This window comes from Micropterus dolomieu, linkage group LG10, assembly GCF_021292245.1.
Source record: "Micropterus dolomieu isolate WLL.071019.BEF.003 ecotype Adirondacks linkage group LG10, ASM2129224v1, whole genome shotgun sequence".
In the NCBI taxonomy this organism is placed as follows: domain Eukaryota; kingdom Metazoa; phylum Chordata; class Actinopteri; order Centrarchiformes; family Centrarchidae; genus Micropterus; species Micropterus dolomieu.
This window is the reverse complement of record NC_060159.1, coordinates 27,967,216-27,979,221: the sequence shown is the minus strand read 5'-3', so window position 1 is coordinate 27,979,221 and position 12,006 is coordinate 27,967,216. Positions and strand designations below refer to the sequence as shown.

General features: G+C 53.0%; 1 protein-coding gene across 1 annotated transcript in view; it reads right to left on the bottom strand.

Annotated features, from left to right (window-relative positions):
- Positions 1–12,006, bottom strand: part of arid1b (AT rich interactive domain 1B (SWI1-like)) — a 28,175-nt gene that overhangs the window by 3,177 nt on the left and 12,992 nt on the right. The window contains exons 5-21 of the mRNA XM_046059893.1: positions 11,704–11,950; positions 11,538–11,615; positions 11,151–11,300; positions 10,722–11,061; positions 10,252–10,422; positions 9,301–9,437; positions 9,110–9,219; positions 7,227–7,352; positions 5,621–5,830; positions 5,259–5,478; positions 3,907–4,042; positions 2,323–2,501; positions 1,812–1,956; positions 1,619–1,735; positions 1,426–1,507; positions 481–1,228; positions 259–389 (exon numbers count right to left, since the gene is read on the bottom strand). Coding sequence (XP_045915849.1) covers positions 259–389; positions 481–1,228; positions 1,426–1,507; positions 1,619–1,735; positions 1,812–1,956; positions 2,323–2,501; positions 3,907–4,042; positions 5,259–5,478; positions 5,621–5,830; positions 7,227–7,352; positions 9,110–9,219; positions 9,301–9,437; positions 10,252–10,422; positions 10,722–11,061; positions 11,151–11,300; positions 11,538–11,615; positions 11,704–11,950 — 3,327 coding nt within the window. The remainder of the gene's footprint in view (positions 1–258; positions 390–480; positions 1,229–1,425; positions 1,508–1,618; positions 1,736–1,811; positions 1,957–2,322; positions 2,502–3,906; positions 4,043–5,258; positions 5,479–5,620; positions 5,831–7,226; positions 7,353–9,109; positions 9,220–9,300; positions 9,438–10,251; positions 10,423–10,721; positions 11,062–11,150; positions 11,301–11,537; positions 11,616–11,703; positions 11,951–12,006) is intronic.

Below are 12,006 nucleotides of genomic sequence, written 5' to 3'. Positions count from 1 at the left end.
GGAGGAGGAGGAGGAGGAGGAGGAGGTCAGAAGGAGGAGATGAGAAGAGGAGGTCAGGAGGAGGAGATGAGAAGAGGAGGTCAGAAGGAGGAGATGAGAAGAGGAGGTCAGGAGGAGGAGGAGGAGGAGGAGGAGGTCAGGAGGAGGAGGAGGAGGAGGAGGAGGAGGAGGAGGAGGAGGAGGAGGAGGTCAGGAGGAGGAGATGAGAAGAGGAGGTCAGGAGGAGATGAGAAGAGGAGGTCAGGAGGAGCGTCTAACCTGTGTGAGGCTGAAGGAGCCCACGGTGCCGTCGTCGTACAGCAGGATGTTGATGGTGTCCAGGGCCCAGCTGCTCTCTGCTAATAGGCCGGACTTCAGTGACATCATCACCCGCCACGCCTCCGGTGTTCCTGATAGGACGAATTCAACCACAGAGCAGCTCAGACCTGTTCCTGAACTCTACACGTGTGTGCGTGTGAGTGTGCGTGTGCGCAGCCTCACCCGTGTCCTTGGCGGTGAGCCGGCGTCGGGGCTTCAGTTTGGGGGGCGTGGCCTCCACAGAGCTGGGAGGGAAGCTGACCTCTCTGTTGATGAGCTGGAGGCCCTGAGTGGGCGGGGGGCCGTGGGGGAGCTTCTTCATGGAGGGCAGGTAGGGGGCGCTGTTGGGGGACAGCGAGCCCCCCAGGGGCCGGGGGAAGGAGGAGGGGCTGTGAGAGCGGGTCACGTGGTTGGTGGGCGTGGTCTGGAAGGGGGAGGGGGGCTGTCTGGAGGACAGGGGGGGCATGGAGGGAGAGGAGGAGGACGGAGAGGAGTGGGGGGGGTACGGTGGCTGGCGTTGGCCTGGATGACTGGGGGCCCACTGGCTGTCCTGGGGGGCCCTGCCCTCCTGGTCATCTCCTCGCCCCATGCCAGGATAGGGGGGCCCCTGGCCCTGCCGGCTGTACGTGTAGCCCATGTCTGTCCTGGGGTGCCACATGTTGGCCTGCGGCCCCTCCCCAGGGCCCCCTGACACCGCCGCCGGGCCTGAGCCTATCATGCCGTGCTGCAGGGGCCCCTGCCGATCCCGAGCATACGGATACGGGAACTGGCCCTGGACAGGCCGCCGCTCAGGGCCCATGTAGCCTCCGCCTCCTCCACCGAAGGGGCCGAACATGTCAGGCTGCTGAGGGCCAAACTGCTGAGCGGCGAAGGGTTCGCCTTCGTGGCGCTTCGCCGGAGGATACAGACCCTCCATTGGACGCTTGTATCCCTGAGGACAGAGAGAAGAGACAGCTGATTGGCTTCTACAGAGCGACAACCAATCACAGAGCTCCCTGACTCGTTTCTACCCAGTAACAAGTCACACTAAGCTCTGATTGGACGGGACACTAGAACACTGATTCATAAATATTTAAATGTCATCGTGGTGCCGTGACCTCTGACCTCTGCGCCGTGTGTCCTGCTCACCTGCTGCTGAGGGTACAGGGGCTGATGGGAAGTGTAGGCCACGCTGTGAGGATACTGCTGCCCGTACCCGTCGTGTCCGTGCCTGAACAGAGGCGGTAAAACTGATGAGACCACCAATCACAGAGCAGCATCTAAAACACGATAATCTAAACTACAAACTGAAGAACGCTTCTCCTCTCAGCCGTCCTCTCACCTCTGGGGGGGGTATCTGTTGGCGGGGTACATGCCGGCGTCGTTTCCAGATGGACCCATGCTGTTCTGACCTCCAGGTGGCGCCATGCCTGCCTCCGGCGCCATCACGTGGTCCGGCCTGACAGAAACATGCAGCGGGTTAGAGAAGGGAACGTGTTCTGGTTCCTGTTCTGCACTCCTGACCAGCATCTCACCTCCGCTCGTAGCCGGGGCCGTAGGGGTACTGGGGTCTGGGGCCCATGGCCGTCAGGGGCCCAGACGGCGGCCCGCGGGGGTACATGTCCTGCATGGCACCGCTGGGCATCTGACCGGGACCAAAGGCCTCGCCGGGCCCCGGACCTGAAGGGGAACAGGTGAAGACACGTGTTGTCTACTTTGAACTGAAGATAATCTAAAACCTGACAGGGGGATTCTGGGAAACGGCGGCTGGTGATGTAACGTGTGTGCAATGTGGCTGAAACGCCGTCAGCATGGCAGATGATAAACGGCAGTCTGACCAGCAGGGGGCAGCAGAGTATAAAACGTGTGCCGTGGTGTTTGTTAGAGACCCGTGGCCCTCTGACGTGCTGCAGGGCCTTGTGACGGGTCAGAACATCGAGACCTCGCGGTAAAAACATCTCAGACTTCCTGTCCGAAGGAAACGACTGCTGGAGCAGAAATAAAGAGCTAATGGCTGCTGCAGGTCAAAGATCATCACATCATCACCTTTCCTCGACCCTCCGTACGGGTCTTTGTTGGCGTCGTACTGCATCCTCAGTGAGGGGTCTGTCGGCCCTCCTCCCTGCTGGTAGGGGGGGCAGCCGGGCCCCGGGCCTCGCTTGCTGTGGAAGGCCGGATCGCTGCCTTCAGAGAACGGGTCCTGGACGCTCACTCCTGCCAAGTTCCTGAGAGATGAACCACAGTAAATGAAACTACTTCACATTCACACAGACCGACCCTGATTCAGCCAAACTCCAGTCAGAAAACAAGCATTTTAACCGTTGTTTGCTTGTCATCTTGCTGACAGACCTGACAAAGCATCAGTTCACATTTTTAACACATCAGCATCGTGATGTAAATATTTCGGCATCAGTTTGATCCGTTTATTGTAACTAAATCACAGCTAAATGTTTATTTTACTGCTGCATCACAATATCTCACAATAACATCGTAGACGCACCGCTGCGTGGTCATGAAAGCTCATATATGGACATTATTTCAGAATTTAGCAATAAAGCAACTTGATTAGAGAATAATCAGAATGACTGTTTAGAGGAGTGGTTCTCAAAGTTGGATCCGGGGACCCTGAGCAAAAACGGTGAATAATTGTAATTGGGAAACTGTTAGAACATAAAGGAAACCGTCTACTGACAAACACTTTGCCGCCGCAAAACCCACGGAGAGAATGTCAGAAACGCATGGAGGACGTCAGAAGAGACACTGAGACGCAGGCTGCTGCATCCTGGTCAGCTGCAGGACAGAATCAAGGTCAGCTGGTTTAAACATGCAGGGTCAGAGGAAACACTGATGTAATTTATCAGGAACAGCTTCCTGTCCTGTCTGCATGACACAGAACTCTGTGTGTGGTTTAAGAACTTAGTTTAGGAATTAAAAAGTCTAGTGTTTAAAATTTGAGAAAGCTTTTTCAAAAGTATCAATTATTATTATTTAACTATAATTCTAGTTTAAAAAAAAAAAATCCTGATAGAAAAAAGGCCTGATGGATCCTGGAGGGATCTATCAGGCTAGTCTGGTCATGTGTTTGAGACACTTTCTGTAATAAAACATCTAAAAGCCAAAATCAGATCCAGAATCTAATCCAATAGGGGTCTGTGGTCCCTGTTTGTCTGTTACATGGCAGTCAGCTCTGTGCACAGTACAAACCATCAGCAGGAAACACAGGTTATGAACCGGTGTCTGTTTAAAACCATAAAATCCAGGCTCTCACCAGATCGCTACGTGCTAAAAGCTAATTATGCGCTCCCTTTTATGCTAAAAGCTAATTATGCGCTCCCTTTTATGCTAAAAGTTAATTATGCGCTCCCAAGTGAAAGTGAGGTTCATATCCTGAACATTCCCTGAGCACTCTCACCTCAATCTGAATCGATTTGTCTCTGTATTCATTTTAGAAGAGGTGTTCCACAAGGTTCGATCACGGGGCCTCTACTATTACATTTACATACGCTATTTTTAGGGGCCATCTTTGCTTCTGTTGACTCTCTGAACGTGTGACACCAGAGCTGAACGGAGATCCAGCAGGGATCGATAAATCTTTTGGTCTCCACGGTGATCTGTGAGCCCCTCCCCTACCTGTTTCCGGGCTGGGGACCCATCTGGCTGTGCGGGGTGGAGGCAGGGGTCGGGGGCTTCAGGTCTCCAGGGGCCTCGGCCAGGGAGCTGCTGCTGGACTGAGGGGTGTTGGGGCCCTGCAGGGAGCCCGAGTTGGCTGCAGAGATACAGACCAGACAGAAAACCTGCTGAGAACAAGATTAACGTGTCATCATGTGGCGCCACACCGTCATTCAGACACCAGAGAGGACCGGGACCCACCGAGGAGAACCTCTGCACCAGACCGGTTGTTTTAGTGCCTGTGGGGTCCAACAACATCCTGAAGACCAGCAGAGGGCAGCAACCAGGCTCAAATAAGACCAACACATAACCAGAAGGAATGGAAAGGCTCTCTATGCACAAAGTTATTTAGATGAAATCACACGCTTTTCACTTCCTGCGGATGCAGAGACGAGTTTGTTTGCTCTGAGCTTTGTGGTTTTTATGTGGTCTAACGAACTCAAGACGTTGGAGCATCAGGGATGGATTTTCCTGAACAGGAAACGGTTTAATTATTTACCAAAAAATAATATTTTCTATGTTACGGTGAGACGTCAAAAGGTCACATGTTGACCCAATATGTAGTCGCTGTGTTTTGACTTTGTATCAACACATTTAATCGTCTCTGACAGGGGAGAGAGAGAGAGAGAGCGAGCGAGGCATCGTGGGAAATTAGGTCAGATTGAGGTCACTGGTGTCTACATTCACGCTCCCCTCCCCCGCCAGACAGCTCGCTGCTTCTGTTACATAACCAGATGAGTTTGGGGATCTGGAGCGTTTCTGGCTTCGTCTTTCTGTTGCTGTGATGCTTCTTTGGCGTCGGTGATGTCACCGTTTACATCTATCCTGAATCGATTATTGCAATTCTTCGCTAGCTTGTTCAGCATGCGGCTGCTGCTGACTGGTACCAGGAAGAGGGGCCACATCTCCCCGATACTGGCCTCCCTCCACTGGTTACCAGTCAAACATTGTAAGGGGCCGTTACTTGTTTTTAATCTCCTCCGTATGTGTTTCAGATCTCCTTACATTCCACTCTTCCAGGTCCCTTCAATCATCAAACCAGGTCCATTGACCCGTCCACAGTCTCGAGACGTTTCTGGTTGTGGCCCCGAGAGCGCTGAACTTACTTCCCATTATTATCATCAGGTCGCCCCCCCAGACTTTTCTATTACTTGTTTTTTATTGCTTTTTTTTAGCTGTGCTTGGTGAACACAGTGAGTCACACTAGTGAAAACACTGACTGACTGTATGACCTGCACACAGAGGGAAGGCCGTTCAGCTCACAGCTTGTTAAGTGCTCATGGTGGTCTCAAAGAGAACAGCTGAGTCCTCACCTGGGGACGGTGGCTGGATCTTGGCCTGGAGTGACAGAGGTTTCTTGGTGTCTCCGGCGGGCCCCAGGGCCTCAGGTGGGGGCTCCTCTCCTCGCTCCACCTTGCACTCGTAGGCGAACAGGTACTGGATGTACTGCTTCTTCAGAGAGCTGGCCGAGCTGCTGGACGTCCCCACGTTGAGCTGGGACGACAGCTCCCTCCACTTCTTATTCTTGTTCACCTGAGGAGGACAGCGATCAGCATTTGGACGACTAAGAAATGAATCAATACTGAAAATAATCTGCTAATATTTGATGGCTAAAATGAACAATAATCAACTAAAAGCTGAAACTAAAACTATAGATTCATCAAAGCCGGCTCACCATGGCCAGGCCCCCGATCTCTCTCACAGCCAGGTACAGTCTGCACAGGTCCAGAGGTTTCTTCCCCACGGCCGGAAGGGTTGGGACCGGCGTCCCCCTCTCCTCCATGAACGACAGGAACCGGTCCACCCAGGGCCTCCTCTCCGGCTCCGAGCCCATCTCGTAGAGCTGGGCGACGTCCTCGTTGGTCGTGGTGGCCATGCCGGACTTCTGGAGAGACATCAGCTGTCAGGTTTACAGAGCAGAGGAGGAGCACGACTCCTTCACCTCCTCACAGCCAACACGGACCAAACGACAGTTCAGCAGCAGCGCAAGGGGAACCTCTGAACCTCTGCAGCTCGGCCCAGCAGACTGATGCACCGGCAAAATCCACCAGAATCTACTTTACAGGGTCTGACGGTCATCTACAGCCACATCAGTCACCGTATTTGTTCGACACGAACAGAAATGCAGAGGTGTTTGTCTCAAAACTATCGGAGATAAATAAATAATAATAATTAAAATCTTTATCACTGTAAAGTACAACACTGATGCAGCGTTACCCGGTCAGTTGAGCATCTGACTTTACAAAGCTTCATCTACATGTTCAAACTGCATTAGCTTAAAGCGCCGTTTAATTCAACGTAACGCGGCATCTTCATGGGAAACGGGGAAGAAAAACAAAGACGCTGGTCTCGCTAGCAGCTCCTCTACGTACACAACAAACTCCTCTCCCTCGTTTCCGCCGGCGTCTTCCTGCAACGACTGGCCTGGCACCAGATTCTAAGTCTGACCCTGTCGACACAAACATGTGTGAAAACAAAGGTTTACATGAAGCCAGAGGAAAACCTAAATCTAAACATGCTTCATGTTTTTAAAGGTCTGCGTCTGAAAACAAGTCAAACTTCAGGATTTTATGTTTTATGTTTTTTACGTGTCGATACATATCGTCACAGTGCTGCCCAACCTTTGTCCTTTAGTCAAACGCACGTGCTGTCCATCCAAACACTCAACTGAAAGCCGACGGATTCAGACTTTAGTTACTCGCAGAGCAGGAAAAAGATTTTATCTGTATGTTTAAAAGTCTGGCTCGGGTGTCGTCACGACAGCGAGGAGCACCAAGTGGTCTCCATCATCATGGACGACCCCTCAGAGGTTAAACTAAACGGTCAGTCAGGACGGAAGAAGCCTCTTGGATGAGAGACGAAACGTCTTCGAGTATCTTCAACTGTGGATAACTGTGACCTCAGTGACTGAGAAGCTTCACAGACCTCTGCTAAAGCTAAAACGCCGTCAGCGCGGCCTCCTCAGCGCTCGCTGCCGTCTAACTGAAGGGCGCTTAATTCAACCACTTTCTGATTTTTTTTAAATGAGAAAGTCTCGCAGGAAACAAATCAACAAGAAGCAGGTAATAAATAAATTGTCCAATGAAAACCTTGTAAAACCTGTGGTGGAAACAGGTGAGACAGAATCTGGAGTTACGAGGTTTTCACACACACCAGCAGCAGAAGCGGGGCTCTACGGTGGGCCGAACGTGGTCAGAGTCTGAATCGTGAAAACACCGTAGAGCCCCGCAACACACAAACACATGCACAGAGACGTGTGCTCGGCTCAGCTTTGCACTTACGGGGCTGGTCGACGTCTTGGGCCAGGCGGGGCTGCTAACGCTATCGCAGGAGGACAGACTAGCTGAGCGGGGGGACATGGGGGAGTGCGTGGGGGGCTTGGACACGCACTGAGCGCTGTAGCCGTCCTGTGATACAAAACACACACACACACAACAGAGCCGCGTGGTGCGGCGGCGTCAGGACGGCCAGCTGGAAAATTCAGAAAATGAAAATGAGAGCGTTTCGTTGTGTCGGAGAGCAGAAGCTCAGGAGTGACGTTCAGCAGCTGTGACAGCAAGGTTAATGAGGCTCGTTACTTCACACAGAGAGCAGATTAACAACAGGTCATTAACCCTCCCTGCTGGTTAATCTCCCTCCGAAACACTGAGCAACACATCACTTTCATTACCAAGAACATGAATGACCACGAGCAGAAGAAGAAGAACAAGACGAAGCTTTTCACTGAAACGAGGCAGCTGAGAACAGACTGATTTAGCAAAAAGACACGTACTGGATTAGAATCGCTGACTCCACCTTTGACATCAGGAGGAGCTGCTAATGAGGACAACTGAAGATTAAATGAGATCTTCTGTCAGGTCCCCTGCCGCCGCCTTACCGCTACTCTGAGTTACTCTAGTTATCTGGGAAACAGTGGGACTGTTGTGCTTCTGGACTTTGAAGTTCCCACCCTGTTGTCTCACATCCGCGCTGAAGTCTCTCTGACAGCTGACGCCAAAGACAGAAAACACACGCCTAACCAACGGAGCGTCGAGCCGCTTCAGCTCAAAGCAGAGAGTTAAGAAATTAGCAGCAACGCAGCCTCTGTGGAGCCGCAAGCTGCACACGCCGAGCAGCCGGTGCTCATCAAGCGAGCCTCGAGTCAAAGACGAGTCGTCTCGCGTAACCCCGACCGCCACACCTGCATCCTACACAGGGCTGATCAAGGCCGACTCTATTGGATAATGAGGAGAGGAGCGTGAAACAGAAAATAAGTCTCTCCAGCTGCTGAGAGGGAGCGAAACCAGAGCGGAAAACAAGATGAGAGAAGCTAAACTCTGGCTCACGTTGGCGGGGACTGGTTATTTTGGGTTTGCTGTAACCAGAAATAATGACAGGTGGAAGAAACACCACGCTGCTGGAAACAGACTGATCAGAACGAGGAGAGCCGGCTGGGAAGATACGAAGCGGCACCGGGGAATCGTTTCCTTTGTGAAGCGTCTCCTGGTTGGAACAAACAGACGTCACGTCAGTCTGAAATACAGTTTCCTCCGACAAGCTAAACACAAAGTCTGATTTTTAGAAACTTTGTTGTTTACGCCCTCGCCGAGATCTCTGCCAGAGTCTAAGTTGATTTATTAAATAATACATACATTGAAAGCTATATTATGCTTTCAGACAGGACTCGTCTCCAGGGCTTTTCTGTTTTTATTGATCAGTTAATGAAATGACCACGTACTAACTTCCACGTAGTGAACCGGGAGCCTTGGGGACCCTGAGGCCCCGGGGTCCCAGCCTTTTATTAGTTTTAGTGCATCCTTCCATTTCGATCTTGTCCATTTTAACTGAATCACTTTTTAACTTTATGTAATTTGAAACTTCTTGATTTAATTTGCCTCTGTTTGGAAAAGTTCTTGTAAAGAACTTTGTAACTCTGCTGCATAACAAAGTTTATCATGACCGTTTCACCTTTTCATCTTCAGCGTCGCATCATCTGATCTGTGGCCATCTGAAAACAAGCACTGTTATGTAATTTGATCACCGCTTGTGGTGGCGAGGAGTCTGGAGGAAAGACCTGAGCTTAATGTTAATGTTCCTGCGCTCGGCTCAGCGCACCTGCATCTGTCAGCGTGCAAGGAGAGCAGAAACAGCCGCTGTGATTGGTTAACAAATCCAGAGGACACACCTTGGGTTTGGGTGGTTCGGAGGCGGGGCCGACGCCGTCTTTGCTGAGCTCAACCCTCTGCTTGGCGTCTAGATGGGGACCCATCCCCTCTGCCTGCAGCATCATGGGGCCTGAAAGACAAGAAGCAGGTCAACGGCAACAGATCCTGACCCCAACAGCAGCGGGGCCTCCATTCTGATCTGCGGTCGTACCTGAGGACGGGGCGCCGTAGGGGGGTCCCTGCGGCGTCATCCTCCCAGAGTTGCTGCCTGGTTGCTGGCTGTAGGGACCTCCGGGGCCTCCAGGGCCCATTCCTGCCATTGGCGCCATGCCCAGGTAGCTTCCCTGCCTGGACAGCACAGAAGAAAAAGGGGGTTTACGAGCTGTGAGGAAACTGGCGAGGCATGCAGGAGGTTAGGGCGAGGACGGACGTGAGGAAGAAAGCGTTCAGGAGCTGAGCAGTTAGTGGAGCCGAAGACAGAAACAAAGAGCTGAAGCATTTTTTATGAGCTGGTGGAAGCAGCTCAGCGGCAGGTCCGGTCAGCCGGCTGCTGCTTCATTTCATGATTCAGTCGATGTGCAACCCAAAATGCACGTCTGAAAGCTCCAGCTGCAAAATTATTCTAAGAATGAACTTTTACGCCACTTATGACAACAAAGTTCTTTTAGTGCTTGAACTGAAAGACACCCGGGCCTCCAAGTCTACCGAGGAAGATCCTGCCATACGATCAAAAGCTGAACAGACACCAAGTAGCAGGAACAGGGTTAAGGTTAAGTGTCTCGCTCGGGACACATTGGTGGATGTGCAGTAGCGGGAATCGAACCTGGGTCTCCCACACCAAAAACAATCCATTAGTTTTGAATATTTTCAGGCTTCAACCAGCGCTGCTGAGGCAGCGAGAGAGGGCCGGGAAGGAGAGCTGATGAGCAGAGGAGGAGGAGGAGGAGGACAGCAGCCAACATGCAGCAGGTAAACCTCTCTCTGTACTTTATTTGATTGACACAATGTGAAGCAGTTTTATATGCTGTATTTATATATATTTACATACTTCAAATATTGTAGTGGAGGACCTTCTATACGTTATTATTTAATCTTAATTTGTTATTTTAAAGAAAGCGTGGGCGTGTCCTCTGTTTCTGTCAGGCTCTGGTGCCAAACCTACCCATAATGCTCAGCAGGGCTCTGCACGGTGGGCTGGGGCTGAGCATAGGGTCCCTGCTGGGAGTGGTGAGGAGGGTGAGGAGGGTGAGAGGGGTGAAGGGTAGGAGAGAGGGCAGGTGGACCCCCGGGCCAGGACTGGTTGTGGAAGGCCGGGGAACGAGCGAAGGGAGGCCTGGAGGGGTGGAGGGAGAAGCAACAACAACTGTCGACTCTCTGCAGCTTCAAGCAGTAAAAATATCAGAACCCACGTTCAAAAACATCAAATGCAAAAACTTTTCTCTGGGTTCTGATCAGTGGATCCATTTCAGAGCAGAGTCCAGGTAGAGGAAACACCTGAAACTCCACGTTTAAATACTGGATCTCACCTTCTTCTGTTGGAAAAGATCAGTGAACAAAACACAGAAACTCTCCTGGAAATCCTGGAAGGGGTTTTGATTTTCCAGACTTGACCCTGGCTCTGTCCAGACTCACCTGCCCTGGGCGGCTGAGGTCGAGGAGGAGGACGACAGCCCGGCGTTGGGGCCGACCTCAAGCAGTTTGCGGCTCGCGTTGGGCCCCGGAGGCCCCATGCCCTGCCCGGCGGGCTGTGGCATGCCGGGGGAGGTGGGGGCCATGGAGCTTCCTCCGGCGGGGTAAGGCCGGCTCCCGGGGCCAGGTCCCGGGCCGCGACCTGCCGGGGTGGACGGGCCCTGACCGTGCATGGGACTGCTGGCGTTCAACCCCAAGCTGTTGGCTAAGCCGGGACCCGGTCCAGGGCCGCAGTAGTTGGCACTGGGGGCCCCGCCATAGTGCGGGGGCCGAGGGTAGTTACCTGGAGAGGGGGAGGAGGGAACTTTTACAAAAACTGTTTCACTTCTGTAACTTTCCAAAGTGTTTTTCCTTCCAGGACACGGTGCGTACCTGGGGGCCCGTACTGGCCATATGAGCCCTGCTGGTAGGAGCCGTGGTGCATGGGTCCCCCCGAGGCTGGGTGAGGGGACATGGGTGGTGCTGACTGCTGAGGGCCAAACTGAGGCCCCTGGGCGCTACGCTGCATGGAGGGAGGGAAACCTGAAGACAAAGAGAGGAGATGCTGTTAGCTTAGCTTAGCACAAAGACTGGAAGCAGGTGGAAACTGCTAGCCTGGCTCCGGTCCAGGCATCCACTGGATGGACTGCCGTGACATCATGGCCCCCCAGAGTCCTACTGACTCCGGGGATCCTCTGACTGTCCTCTGGCGCCACCACGAGGTCCACACGTGTGGCTTTCAGAGACAAATGAAGAGTGAAGCACAACGCTCAGTCGTACCTCGGTCCTGAGTCACGGCAGAGGGATGAGGACCGCCGTCTGAACCAGGACCAGAGACCTGAGGGGTCATCTGAGAGCCTGACGGGGAGACACAGAGGGCGTTGGCTCCAACTGTGTACAGCTGCTTTAAATGGCTGTAAGACAGGAAGTGACGTCACCGTCCTACCTGGTCCGCTGGGGGCGGGGGACAGAGGTCCGGATCGCGATTGGCTGCTGGACCCGGCGGGGGACGGTGAAGGGGAGGGGGAGGGCCCGGTGCGAGCTGGCGGGGGGAGTCGCGGTGAGACGTGGGGGGAGAAAGGAGAACGGGTCGAGGTCCCCTGGTCGCCCTGAGCGCTGCCGGAGCCCGAAACCCCTGAACTCACCGCCGCCTCGGTGCCGGTGGGAAGGTCATCGATGGAGCCGGACAAATCCTGAAACACAGAGGAGGCGCAGGTCATTACAGGAGGGAGGAGGAGGAGAGGAGGGG